Source organism: Gobio gobio, assembly GCF_949357685.1.
Source record: "Gobio gobio genome assembly, chromosome: 15".
NCBI classification, from domain to species: domain Eukaryota; kingdom Metazoa; phylum Chordata; class Actinopteri; order Cypriniformes; family Gobionidae; genus Gobio; species Gobio gobio.
Genome location: NC_137108.1, coordinates 45,972,293 through 45,987,769, shown reverse-complemented (window position 1 = coordinate 45,987,769; position 15,477 = coordinate 45,972,293). Strand labels below are relative to the sequence as shown.

General features: G+C 35.3%; 1 protein-coding gene across 1 annotated transcript in view; it reads right to left on the bottom strand.

Annotated features, from left to right (window-relative positions):
• Positions 1–15,477, bottom strand: part of slc6a20 (solute carrier family 6 member 20) — a 34,579-nt gene that overhangs the window by 6,399 nt on the left and 12,703 nt on the right. The window contains exons 6-13 of the mRNA XM_079837689.1: positions 12,658–12,798; positions 12,478–12,569; positions 7,684–7,911; positions 5,702–5,812; positions 5,371–5,612; positions 3,402–3,564; positions 1,823–2,027; positions 836–995 (exon numbers count right to left, since the gene is read on the bottom strand). Of these exons, the coding sequence (XP_079693815.1) occupies positions 836–995; positions 1,823–2,027; positions 3,402–3,564; positions 5,371–5,612; positions 5,702–5,812; positions 7,684–7,911; positions 12,478–12,569; positions 12,658–12,798 (1,342 nt within the window). The remainder of the gene's footprint in view (positions 1–835; positions 996–1,822; positions 2,028–3,401; positions 3,565–5,370; positions 5,613–5,701; positions 5,813–7,683; positions 7,912–12,477; positions 12,570–12,657; positions 12,799–15,477) is intronic.

Below are 15,477 nucleotides of genomic sequence, written 5' to 3'. Positions count from 1 at the left end.
CGAATGTTACTTTTGAATGTTCTCTGGACATCCCGAAACAACATTTAAATAACGTTAGGCGAACATCCATCCAAATGTTTAAGGTAAAAACATTCCATTAACAATGTATGAATAATGTTTTAGTGCTAACATTTTGAGAACATTATTAAAGGCCAGATAACCTAGCACAAATGTTTTATTAACGTTACGGGAATAACTTTGAGAGAATGTTAGCTAATGTTCAGAGAACGTTCCCTCTCGGCTAGGATGGCAAGAAGAGACATTTACTGAATTGCAAACCAAATCAATTCAACACTTTAAAAACTATGAGTTTTGTTTGTTTTCCATCAAGCGTTCTCACTTCAGTTCAGGAATTTTCTTAATGAAAATGTATATTGCATATGAAAAATAACAACAAGCAGTATTATAATCCTCAAAGAGTTTTAAACTGTGCCGAGCTTACGAACACATTTACAGATGATCATGTGACGTACAGTGAAGCATTACGAGAAACAGTAAGTATATTATGAGTTTAAATGCTGCAGACTTTAATCCTGACGATTATAAAAGACAGAAGCTGTTTTACTCGTATAAATGTAAAACATTAATTTTGACCTTCTGAGGTTGGAAGGATTTCCTGAAGGCAAATGTTTTTTTTTGCACCGGCCTCCTTGTCATTTTTGACTTATAACAAAAAATAGAACAATATCTAAAAGCTGATATGGGACAAGGTGTACAGCAAACCAGCTAAAGAAACACAGAAGTATGTTTTTATAAGCTGTCGACCCAGAAAAACGAGCATTTAAGGACACAAGAGTGGATACAGTAAGCAGTAAAGAGACATTGAATTGCTCACCTTCTCAATCCATAGATGTAACACACACTGATGACTTCCATGAACACGATGAAGAGCAGAGAAAACGTCGCCGCGTATTCATTGAAGATGGTGAACCAGTAGTTGCCCGAACGGCTGGTGAAGCCGAAACCCAGGAGTAAACAGAGAAGACACACCAGACCTGCCAGAAACCAGAGGAAAACTACAGTCAGAGACCAGACTAGACCTGAGAGACGCTCAGGAAACACAAGATTTACCTTAGGAATTAGAAACAAGCAGAAATATAAAGAGCATGTGCTGATCACAATTGCACAATAAAGTTATTCTGTACTGCCCCAAAAAAAAAAAAAAAACAATTATGCAACATCAAGCACATTGGGATAGTTTTGTAATACAAATATAAATAAATAAACAAAATACAAATAGATTAATGGTTGGTTGATTGAATGAATGAACAATTAAGCAGCATCAGGAATATTGGGATGGTTTTGTCATAAAAATAAAATAAGAATGAATGAATGAATAAATGAATGACATCAAGCATATGTTGGGATATTTTGAAATACAAATAAAATAAAAAAAAATAAAAAAAATAGATGAAATTAATGAATGAACAATTATGCAACATCAAGAACATTGGGATAGTTTTGTAATACAAAAAAAAAAAAAAAATAGAGTAATGATTGAATGAATGAATTGATGGGAGTGGATGGGTTTTGTGGTACAGGCTCAATAAAAAAAAAAAAATTATACAACATTTACTAAAATTTCACTACAAACATTTGAAATATTCTCATATTAACCTGATAATCAGCCAAGCCCAGGTTTTCACCTGACAGTAATCTGAAAGTGGCCACATATCAGCTGATGTTAAACTAGTTCAGCTGCATTATTGACCAGTGATTCAGGGCACTTTCATGCTGGGTTTAGCTGGTCAAACGGATAAACACCTTAACCAGCAGTGACAGAGCAGCTGGTGTAAACAGAAGCCTGGCCTTTCCTTCTTACCGTTGATGGTCTCGTTGCTGAGGGTGCGTGACAGAAGCTTGAGGTCTCCCAGCGGGGTGATGATGGCCGTGACGTTTCCCAGCATGCTCCCCATCCCTAACAGCAGCAGCATGATGAAGTACAGCACAGACCAGAGCTGGGACAGCGGCATATTCTTAATGGCCTCGCTGTACACGATGAACGCCAGACCAGTGCCCTCCACCGCCTGCACGCACACACACACACGTCTGGTTCACTAACTTTGTGGTTACTCTCCATAGAAGTAACGTTTTTTATACTGTACAAACCTTCTTCTGTCCCCTTATACTAACCCTACCCATCCCAGAAAACTTTCTGGATTTTACATTTTCAAAAAAACTAATTCTGTATGATTTATAAGCTTGTTTCCTCTGTCTGTGTGCATTCAGGTTGAAGTCCCCACCAGGATAGAAAAACATTTACCCACACAATACATGTAACAATATACGTAGGTAAACTTATCCAAATATATTTTACCATCTATATTGACTTTTAGGTATATTTTGGATTTATTAAAAAAAAAAAATTTGATTCTTTGATGAATAGAAAGCTCAATGAACAGCATTTATTAAAGCATTAATGAAATAGTGAAGACATTTATAGTTACATAAAATTTCTGTCACTTTTGATCAATTTAATGCATGATTGATAAAAGTATTCATTTCTCTCTTTTTATCTTCGCACAAATGTTTTGAATGTATGGTATCATTGTTTCTAAATGTTAAGCAGCATTGATACACAAAATGGGTCTCATTCACTTACTTTTAAAATAATATATTACACACACAACCAGTCAAAAGTTTGGAATCATTAAGATTGAATGTTTTTAAAGAAGTCTAATCTGCTCACCAAGGCTGCATTAATGTTATTAAAAATACAAAAAAGCTTTAATATTTTTATATTATAATATGATGATTTGCTGTTCAAGAAACATTTCTGATTATCATTTCTGAATGATCATGTGACATTGAAAACTGGAGTAATGATGCTGAAAATTTAGCTTCGATCACAGGAATAAATTACATTTGACAATTTATTAAAATGTCAAAAATATTTTGAATTGTAATATTTAGCAATTTTACAGTTTTTACAGTATTTTTAATTTTAAAAAAATGCAGCTTTGGTGAGCAGAAGAGACTTCTTAAAAAAAAAAAAAAAAAATCCAAACTTTTGACAGGTAACTTGTTTTGCTTGTATGGTCTGCTTCTGCTACATTGTGTAACTTTTTTACTGAAAAAATATATTTTACCATCCATATTGACCTTTTTGTATATTTTGGAATATATTTAAAAATAAATATATGGAAATATATTTTCTGCTGTATGGGCAAGGTAGGAGAAAAAAATCAAACCTAGAAAAAGTGGAAAAAGAGTACACAAAAATACATCTATATTAAGTACAAAATCGAAGCAAAAATAATTAAATACAATAGCAGAAACTGACGCCACAAGCAAAACGAAACAGATCTTCCGATGGTAAATTGGTCAGTCTTTGATCACTATCACTGTGTAGAAATGTGTAGAATGATCTTATGACGTGGGTAATAAACAGCTGAGTTTACCGTGTCTAGCTCGGCCTCTAGACTGCAGTCTTCGATCTTTGAAGCGATGGCCGCAAACCTCTCAGGATGAGTGTAGTTCAAATGACTGATCCAAGCGCTGACGTTCTCAACGCTGATGGTCTCCTCAGACAGATCGAATGTGTTGAGCAGTAACAGCCTCATCCTGGATCAACAGAGGAACAAAAACAGCACAGAAAGTGTCAAAAAAAGAGCCAACATTATTGTGCATGATAAGAGGCATCCCTTACATTATGCTTTTGAACTACTGCCATCTAGATGACTGTGTTCCCAGATGCATGAAAAACAGGTCCAAACTATCTTTTATTCCCCAAGCAAGATTTTTAAATTCATCTTCTAGTGTTGATTGATGGCCAGCTGGTCTGGTTATTTTATCTTAAATCCTAAATTAGATTTATTTGTTAGGGCCAGAGCACCGATGGGGTGAAGACCCTATTTGGAAATGCTCAGCCTATTTTTCTTCTCCGAAATGAATATCATTTTTGAGGGCCTAAACATGCTCGAAAACTCATGAAACTTTGCACACGTGTCAAAAGTGGGCAAATGGGTTTCAGAATTAAGCGTGGCAAAATGGCTCGATAGCGCCACCTACAAAATTTCAATTAAGCGCTGTTCGAGCTATGTTTCACGTACGAGTATGAAATTCGGTAGACACGTGTAAAAGCCCAATATCTTCAAAAAAGACCCTGGGTGCAAAATCTAAAAACCCAACAGGAAGTCAGATATTTAGATTTTAGCAGTTTTTGCCATTTCACGACGTTGTACTTTAACAAACTCCTCCTAGAGATTAATCAGATCAACATCATATTTGAACAGTCTAATCTAAAGGCCTTAGCGATGTTAAATTGCGAAGATTGCGTGTCTGTGCCGGCCTCACAAAGTTCGATGTTTCACCATAAAACAGGAAGTTGTTGTAACTCGGGCATACAATTTCTGATCTGCCCCAAACTTCACATTTATTAGAGTCCTGGCCTGAAGACATCAACATGCCAATATTCAGTACCAAACATGCTAGAAACACATTAAATCATGGAATCAGTGCTAATGTATGAGATTAATGCCACGAAACAGGAAGTTGTTGTAACTCAGGCATACAATGTCCAATCTGCCCTAAACTTCATGTTTGATAAGAGTCCAGACCTGAAGACAACTACATGCCAATATTCAGCTATAGTCAAAGCGCCACCTTCTGGCAGAAGGAAGTGTGGCACATCAAAATGACTTTGCTGTATTTCTCCTATATTCACCCGTTTAAATTCATCTTGCTCACTATTCGCTGTTTTCCTGAGACCACCGGGTGGCGGTGCTCCCGGGTGCGAGGTCCCTGTCATCACTGCTTGCAGCTTTAATTTTAAATTATGTTTGTTTATAACAATTGTGAAATTTGAAATATCTGTGTGAGCATGCTGCAAATGTACTTTCCCTACGGGAATAAATAAACTGACTAACTAAAATGGGTCTTCTGATCAGAAGGGCTTTCTTAGGGCCCTTCATCTGCATTGTTTGAGCAAATAACAGCGATATTCAGATGCATGTTCACATATAAACATCATATTCAGAATAAGGCTGCCACATGAATTTAAACAGAATTTCATGTGCATGTAAACACAGTCAATGACGGATGAGGCGAGTGTTTTAGGAAACCTATTTGAAAACCATTATGATTTCATGACAGGTTTTTCTCTTTCTGTATAGTTTGGTGAATAATTGATGAGTGATAGATGACAGTTTAATGTCCTAAAGCATTCAGAAAGATGTCATCTGAGACAAGTTTAAAAATAAACTTCCAGAAGCCAAGAGATCGTAAAATGAACCGACTTCCAACATTCGGTTTAATGTTTGATGGAATAATGACGATCATTCATTCTGCACATCAAAGAGGTTTGTGTTGACATCTCTTGATAAGATCACAGATTGACTAAACCTGACGTTTAAACTCGCGGTGTCTCACCTTTCCAAACAGCTTTCGTAGTTGAACGTGGCCTTAAAGCCGTAGATGGAGAAGGTCACGATGCTGGCGAACACAGACGTGCCGCTGTTGATGAGTGACACGACGACGGCCTGCCTCTCAAAGTTATTGTTGTGGTGGTTGTAACTGGCAAAAGCGATCAAAGAGCCGAAGCCCAAACCCAGAGAGAAGAAGATCTGAGTGGCAGCGTTGATCCATGTCTGAGGGTTTGCCAACTGCTCCAGCTAAACACACACGGGTTTAATGCACACTCAACTACAACCGGACACTCAGAAATAAATGAAGGAGCAGCCAATGAGAAGGACTTTCTTACCTTGGGCGTGAACATGTACTTCACTCCGTTCCAGGCTCCATGAAGAGTGACACCACGGATCAGATAGATGAACAGAACCACATATGGGAATGTAGCTGTAAAATACACGACCTGTGGAGGAAAGACAAAGGAACAACGTAATTTTGAAAATAATAAAAAAAAATTTTTTAAAAAAATTGTTTACACACAATGGGTCTCATTCACTAACTTTTAAAATAATATATTACACACACAACCAGTCAAAAGTTTGGAATCATTAAGATTTAATGTTTTAAAGAAGTCTAATCTGCTCACCAAGGCTGCATTAATGTTATTAAAAATACAAAAAAGCTTTAATATTGTGAAATATTAAAATGTAAAATAACTTTTTTTTTTAAATGTCATTTATCATGTCACATCATCCTTCAGAAATCATTCTAATATGATGATTTCAGCTCAAGAAACATTTATGATTATTATCAATGTTGAAAGCAGTTGTGTAAAAAAAAATTTTTTTAGGATTCTTTGATAAATAGAAAGTTCAGAAGAACAGCATTTATCTGAAATAGAAAGCTTTTGTAACATTGTATACCGTTCAAAAATGTTGGGTCTTTTCCAACACTGATGATAATCATAAATGTTTCTTGAGCAGCAAATCATCATATTAGAATGATTTCTGAAGGATCATGTGACTCTGAAGACTGGAGTAATGATACTGAAAATTCAGCTTTGATCACAGGAATAAATTACATTAAAAATATTCAAATAGAATTAATAATACAATTTAAATTGTAATAATATTTCACACAAAAATATTTCACATAATTATTAACATAAATGCAGCCTTGGTGACTAGAAGAGACCTCTTTAAAAAAAATCTTAATGATTCCAAACTTTTGGTAGTGTATGTGTGTATAATATTTATTTATTTATTTATATATATATATAATATAATATATATATCTATATATATCTATATATCTATATATCTATACATACACACACAAGATTTATAAAAAAACATTTCTTATTAATGTTAAACACAGTTGTGCTGCTTAATATTTTTTGAGGAAACTGATTTTTTCAGGATTCTTTGATGACTAGAAGGTTCTAAAGAACAGACCTTTTTGTGAATAGAATTTTTTTGTAATGTTTATTAATTTCATAAATGTCTTTACTGTATTTGTCTCAATTCAATGTGCCTTTGCTAAATAAAATTCTCTTTCTTTCTTTCTTTCTTTAAAATCTTACCCCAAACTTTTGAATGGCAGTATATCGTGATTTCCAAAAATTAATAAATAAAATAAGCAGCTAAATCTGTTTTCAACACTGATAATAAGAAATTATATTAGAATGATTTTTGAAGGATCATGTGACACTGAAGACTGGAGTAATGATGCTGAAAAATCAGCTTTGACCACAGGAATACATTATATTATACAATATATTACAACAGAAACCAGTTAATTTAAATACAGTAATATTTACAGTCTTGTATATATTTGTAATAATTATTAGCCTTGGTGAGATTAAGAGACTACTTTCCAAAACATACAAAAAAAATAATGTTTTAACTTTTGAACGGTAGTGCGGATATAAAATATGTAAGTACGTGTGTGGTGTGGATATATATATATATATATATATATATATATATATATATATATATATATATATATATATATATATATATATATGAGAGATGTGTGTGATGTTTTTTTGTGTGTGTGAAGCTGCTATTGCACTTCTGGTTAGACCTAAACTGCATTTCGTTGCCTTGTACCTGTACTTGTGTAATGACAATAAAGTTGAATCTAATCTAATCTAATCTAATCTAAAAGACAAGCCTTTCACATATTTCACAAGATCATAACAATGGAATTAAAAGACATACGAATCCATTTCAATGTTTGATTTTAAGGACGTTTGTGTTTACTTGTGACTGATAGACAGCTTTGGTATGTGTTGGTCACCAGTTGAGTATCAGACGGTTAAGGTCTCACCACTCCGGTTGATTTGACCCCTCGGACGATGAACAGGTAGACTATGATCCAGGCCAGCAGAAGACACAGCGCCTGGCCCATGTGAATGCCTCCGTTCTCATCGATGGAGGACGAGATGTTCAGCGTCTCGCGGTAGAAGAAGTACTGCGTGGGTGAAGCCACCTCACACTCCTCCAGATACCCCGTCCGGTTACTGTTGGCAGGACACTCGGCCCAGGGCAGCACTGACTGCACACGCATCAACACATGAAGATATTTCTGATCCTCAGACAGGAAAAATACTTCCTAAACTACAAGATCAGACTCATTATATGAAGCCGTTCCACTAGAGCCAAGCAGTTCTTTTCAGAAATTAATTACAAGCTACAAAGGAAAAGTTCTCACTTTAGTTTTACTCTTCAACACTGAATAGACTGTGCTGACTTTTAGATAATGTAGCCATTTTATGCATAAGCCAGTAACAACGTTTAGTTTGGTTTACACGTCAAATTTATTTTCTTGTCTTGTTTTCCAGCACAAATGTTAAAATATTCTGTAACATTTTATTTTACAGTGTCCTTTGTTACACGTTACTGTAGTAATAACTCACTGATTCTTGAGATAAGGGACAAAACATGTTCCAAACAACACAAAAGCTCTATTTATTTTAAAAAGTAAATGTCAACCCAAAAATAATACTTAAATTAGGGAAATTTGTGTAGTCAGGACATTCACTGGTTATTTATTTTAAATAATTTCTTTAGCATTATTTTAAAAGCACACTCTATACTTGGAAACACATGCAATTTAACCTGTCTTCAGCATGAGGTTACAATATAAAACTGCCAAACAAAGTGTTTAAAAATGCAACAAATTATAAAAAATACAGTTACATTAAAAGGTGGAGATCTTTAAGATATCAAACAATACAACAAGTAAATATTGAATTATTTATAATTCTGCGCTGCAAAAAATGCTCTTCTTACTTAGTAATTTTGTCTTGTTTCTAGTCTAAATATCTAAAAATTCTTAAAGCAGCACTAGGTAACTTTTGCTCTCGGGCTCCCCCTACAGTTGTGAAACAGTATTGTCCTCTACTACTGTCGTAAACTGTCATTCTACATCAGCGGATGCATCGCACGTGCATTTGTTGACATGACAACTATGATAGCCCTGAACACTGCAGGAGTTCACATGCAGGTGTTCTGCTTGCGTCGCGTGTGAAATGTCTTCATCCCAGGTACAGTGGCATATGTTTCAGCATGTCATATGAATATAATTTCATGGGTTTTATTTTTTTCAAACGCCAAATGATCACGATGCTCATGTTTACAAGCCAGCGTCATTATAGTAGCCTAGTCTATTGGTTCCCGTTTTACAGAATCTATATGATACTTCAATTCAATGTTTGAGTGGTAGGTAATAACCATATATCGTCAATATTATAATATCAAGCTACCCTAGATGAATCTGCAAATTTGAAAAATCGATTTGCATTATAGCTTGAGGAAAGACAAATAAACCAATATCAGACATGTTAGGTATCCTAAAATATGATTTTGTATGTATTACGTATTTACTTGCAAGAATGTAGCCCCTCCTCCTTCAGCTCACGGCAACGAGCAAACGCTGGCCCAATGTTGATCCTCGTCCTGCCTTTAATCCCATCACTTTCTCGTTTCCTCTTTTTGCTTTCCTCCGACAAAACCTTTGCTTTCTTATTTTTCTGTGCTGCTTCGGCCATGACTATAACATTTGGCAAACAATTATAGTTTTTCTCGCACGTCCGAATTTAAGGAAGTGGGGGTGGGGGTGGAAGTGACGTATATGCTGTAAAGCAGTCGAATTTTGTAGTTCTTTTTTTTCTCGGGTTACTACCCGAAACCCGAAGTTTAAAAGTACGATTAAAAACGATACAAACCCCGTCAGGCTATGGCAGACGTGTCATTCAACCTATTGTAAGTCGATGTATCATCACAAGAGTTTTGAAAATATATTATGAAGGTTGAAAAGTTACCTAGTGCTGCTTTAAATCAAGATGCATTTACAAGATAAGTAAAATTACATAAGATATTTGTACTTGTTTTCTTGAAAACAAAATCAAAATGAAGTGAGTTTTTGCTAAAAACAAGCAAAATTATCTGCCATTGGGGTGAGAAAAATAATCTTGTTTCTGATTGAACTCTTGTTTCTCTCCCAAGCAGAATTAAGATTATTTTTCTCACCCCATTGGCAGATAATTTTGCTTGTTTTAAGCAAAAACTCGCTTCATTTAGATTTTTTCCCCCCAGAAAACAAGTACAAATATCTTATGTCATTTTACTTGTCTAGTAAATGCACCCTGATTTAAGAATTTTTAGATATTTGGAAAAAAATACTAAATAAGAAGAGCATTTTTTGCAGTGTGAATAAATCAGGCAGTGTCATGGGCAGCTTTAGCTCTGAGGAGCACTTACTATTTCCTGCTCATTGTGGATCTCACAGTAGGACATAGTCCTGGAAGTTATACATTTTTTTTATATTTTAAACAATATTGAAGTCTCTGTGGTCACAGCTTTAACATGTCAACTCCGTCATCGCAGTGCAATAGTTTCTGTAAGGAGTTGCGGGATAAATCTTGCCATTTTGATATGTTTATTAAGGCAGCTACAACTGAGGAAAAAAACGAAATTGCTCCATTGTACAACACGAGGTTAACGTGGAACTCCACCAGACGTCAACTGGTTGACAAGTGCTCTCAAAAAGTCTGTATAAATGTGATTTAATATGTTTTTTTGCATATGGGGAATTCTTCTAATGCCGTTTCATTATTCTATTTACATACACTGTATATATGGCCTCAGGTCTTTCTTTGTCAACACCGTCAGTATTTTACACCATTAGGTGAAGGTTTTTGTTCATTTTGAAAGAAATGTCCTATTCTTTTTTCAATTTATTGTGTAAAAATGTTAAAACATCAATGGAACTACATGATTTTATGTCTTAATTACCTAAGAACATTGGTGATGTGTTTAATATTAAAAGGAGGGAGGAGAATTAAGGAATTTAGAAACTGGGTTGTTCATAATAGTGTGAAAACACACAAAAAATGATTTATGATTTAGACTATAAACTATGCATAATTACATGCAACTAACTCTCAGCCAAAACCTAATCCTAATCATAACCCTCTAGTAAATATGTGTAGTTAATATTATCAGTACTTAAAGGGATAGTTCACCCTGAAATGAAAATAAAGCCATCTTTTACTCACCCTGGTGTTGTTCTAATGCCCTAAGTCCTTCTATCTTTTCGGACCTCAAAAGCAGACATTTTAAAAATAGTTCTGCACGCGCTCCTATAATGGCAGTGAATAGCGACCAGGCTAAAACATTACAAAAACTATACAAAAGTATCACGCAATGATACAGTGAGATGCACGCCATATATGGAAAGTGTTCAGGAGGCATACTATAAGGTTTTGCGAGAAAGAAACCGTATTATTCAGTCAAAATACAGAGCTCGGCCGTTACTCTTCACACACTTCCTGTGTGTGCTGCGCACTCCGAGCCGTCAGCAGCCTCACGCAATGTTGTCATGTCAGTGTTGTCCGGTACACTATATACACTTCAGGTTTTATTATTAGTATTACTGTATTATTTCTCAGCATATACCTTATAGAAAAGACCAGTCACGTTTGTTTCTATTGAGCCTGATTTCTCAAAATGGTGCTTATCCTGGGTACCATGACAACAGTGCAAGTTATAGTAAGCATGAGCGCCGGCGCCTGCTGACGGCTCGCACACACTCTCACAGGAACACGCACAGAGTAACGGCCGAGCTATTTATTTTGACTGAATAATACGATTTCTTTCTCGCAAAACCTTATAGTATGCCTCCTGAACACTTTTCAGATATGGCGCATGCAGAACTATTTTGAAAATTTCTGCTTTTGAGGTCCGAAAAAGATACATAGAGCACTGGAACAACAGCAGGGTGAGTAAAAGATGGCTTTATTTTCATTTCAGGGTGAACTATCCCTTTAAATGCATAATTACACCGTAACCGGGAAACATTAAAATAAAGTGTAAGCAAACATTCTAATGTACTGTAGATACATTTCTGAGACTTCTGTCATTTTGCATCTCAAGTAAATGTAAGTGATTGTTTATGCTTAAAATGAGAAAAACTATCTGCTAGTGTGGTCAGAAAAATCTACTTATTTCAAAGAGAGAAGTTTCTTTTTCTAACCTCATTGACAGTTTTTTATTATTTAGTTTTAAACATAAACATGCAGTTAAAAAAAAAATTCTTTCTTGTTTTAAGCATAAACAATCATATAATTTCGATCAATTTCTCCATAAACAAATATTATTTTGCATCTCAAATAAATGCATCTTGATTTAAGAATGTGTTTATATTTATACTGGAAAACAAGGCAAAAATACTGAGGAAGAAAATCACTTTTTGCAGTGTAGCAATTAAATCTCATGCCAGTTGCAATATTGTCAATGAAATTCTCTAATATTTTTGACCATATTCTGAGAAAATACATGATCACTTCATTTTATCCACATCCTATTTGCCATTATTAAATTATACTTATCAAATACACAAACATATACATGTGTGACATTTGAATAGATTTGATGAGGCTTTCAGCGGTCAATAAAAGTGTAATCCACATTTTACTGTGATTAATCAATTATGCAGAATTTCCTCCAATATCAGAACACAAAATGTTGGTTTCGACCATCGGCCTTCCTCATCTCGTAATATCAGCAAAAAGATCAGGATCTATCAGAAACAGCTACATTTATTTGTCAGTAAACTAACCTGAAATGAATGGAAGAGATACCAGAAGCTCCAGGCGTTGATGACGTTGTAGTACAGACACAAGTACATGGAGGTCACGACACTGGCAATGCCTGTACAACGCATGTACAGATGATCATAAATAAAAGATGACATCAGATCATTTTATGGCATTAAATGTCTCATATACGAGTCACTGACCCAGTCCACCCAGATAGGGGCTGATGGCGGTCCACGCTCCGATGCTGCCCAGACGCATCTTCTGACCGATGGCCAGCTCCATGCAGAACAGAGGAATCCCCTCCAGCACCAGCATCAGCATATACGGGATCAGAAACCCACCTGGAGATATACAAACACACAATCAGAGAAACACTTAGATGTCGGCATGAAATTGTGTCTTTTGTTCCTTAGTTTGACATATTTCCAAATGAAACGGCTTCTTGAACAAGAAAAATGGCGTCCAGCTCCCCCTCTCTGGACCTAATGGGTGGAGCCTAACCTAATTAGGTTTAGGGACAGGGTAACGTTTGGATTATGGTGTGGCTGAACCTCGATCTTACGCCCAGAGATAGGGAGCTGGACGACAAGCTCCACACATTTGGCTCTGCAGTGAACACTCTCGAAAATGTAGGGCGGGACTTGATTTTGTCCAAGGAGAATTGATTGTATGGTTGTGGTCTGCTATTGGTCAACAGGTTCTCCAGCCCTCATGCCAGTAAACATGTCATCAGAGAAGAGAAGTCACTGCAAGAGGGAGGGGGGGGGGGGAAGTTATTTTGAGTAAAGATTTGATTAAAGACACATTCTTTTTTTTTTTAAGTGCGCGCAGATATATAATTTATAATAACTGCAATATTCCATAATAAAACAACTGCCAATTTTGATTTTATGCTGACTTTAACCAGTGGCTTTGTATCTGCTTCTAGGAGTTCATATCTTTCTAGTTCTCTTTGTCAACACATTTCATCATTTTATACATAGAAAACCATTTTGCCTTCTAAGTGTTGTGTCACTTAATGATGAGGGACTAAAACACATTTAACTAAAATTAAAAGCATTTAAATATATATATATATATATATATATATATATATAGAAGTGAAAACTTACCAAACTAAATTTAACAATTTTTGTAAAAAAAATAAATAAAAATTTTTACAAAAACGAATTAAACATTTTTTTTTATTTTTTTTTTTATATATATTTCAAATTTCATTTGTTAAAGTTAACGTATTAACTAACTGTCAGGTTATGGACAAAGACAGAGGATGAGGTGAACTCAAAGTGATGTTTATTGACAAAGACACGAACACAGGTTGAACTTGGGAATAATGGTGAGTATCAGATCAATCACTTCAGAACAGTCACTTAGCTGAGGATAATGGAGGCTGACGATTGCAGGAAATGGAGAACACGAGGAACTGAAGACGATGAATCAGACGCTGGCTGCTCAGCTGAGTAACGGGTAAGGAGTCCAGGTACAAATGACAAAACCAGATGCTGTGGTGAAGTGAGTGAGAGTTTATGTAGCGTCTGTGATGATGAGGTGCAGGTGATCAGTATTCAGGGGATTGTGAACGAGTGGGCGGAGCGTGGAGATCAGGTGACGATGCATGTGCGTTGGGTTGGGGGGTGTTGGCTGTGACTCACTATCACTAACATGAACTAACCATGAGCAATACATTTCTTACAGTATTTATTCATTTATTTTAATGTTAGTTAATAAAAATCCAGCCGTTCATTTTTTGTTCATGTTAGTTCACAGTGTATTAATTTAATGTTAACAAACCTTTGATTTTAATAATGTATTAGTAAATGGTGAAATGAACATTAACTGAGATTAATACATGCTGTAGAAGTGCAGTTTATTATTAGCTCATGTTAACTAATGAAACCTTGTGTTACCAAAAAACGAATACAATTTTTAAAAGACAACAAAATGATAAAAACTTCAACTAAATTAAAAATGAAAACAAATAAAAAAATAAGAACGCTCTCAGATTTCATCAAAAATATCTTCATTTGTGTTCAGAAGATGAACAAAAATGAGTTTGAAATGACATGAGGGGGAGGAATTAATGACTGAATTTACATTTTTTGGGTGAACTGTCCCTTTAAAGGGATAGTTCACCCAAAAATGAAAATTAGCCCATCATTTACTCACCCCCAAGTCATCCGAGGTGTATATGACATTCTTCTTTCAGACAAATAAAATCAGAGTTATATTAAAAGTCCAGGCTAATCCAAGCATTAGAATTGGATTCATAGTTGCTCTGTTTTTGAAGTCCATAAAAAGTGCATCTGCCCATCATATAACTGCTCCACGCGGCTCTGGGGTGTTAATAAAGGCCTTCTGAAGCGAATCGATGCGTTTGTGTAAGAAAAATATCCATACTTAAAACTTTATAAAGTAAACTTTCTGCCGACCGCCTTCCCTGTTCAATTTATGGAAAAAGTGTTGAAAGTTCCTCTGCCGATCGAAAGACTAACACGACCAGGTCCGCTCGTCATGACGTCACGTACGCATCTTGAGTTTCACTTTCAACACTTTTACACGTAAGGCGATCGGCTGGAACTTTACTTGATAAAGTTTCAAATATGGATATTTTTCTTACACAAATGCATCGATTCGCTTCAGAAGGCCTTTAATAACACCCCGGAGCCGCGTGGAGCAGTTATTTGATGGACGGGTGCATTTTTTATAGACTTCAAAAACAGCAACTATCACTGTCATTATAAAGCTTGGATTAGCCTGGACTTTTGTAATATAACTAATATATCCGTCTGAAAGAAGAATGTCATATAAACCTCGGATGGGGGTGAGTAAATTATGGACTAATTTTCATTTTTGGGTGAACTATCCCTTTAAGGAGCGCATGTCAGCAATATATAGATTAAAAAAAAGTTTATTATTTACGAAATCACCATTTTGAAATTACTTTCACGATATGAAATTTGAAATAATTAAAAAATATGCAAGTACTAGATGCACTTATGTCATGCATAATGTGGTTAATA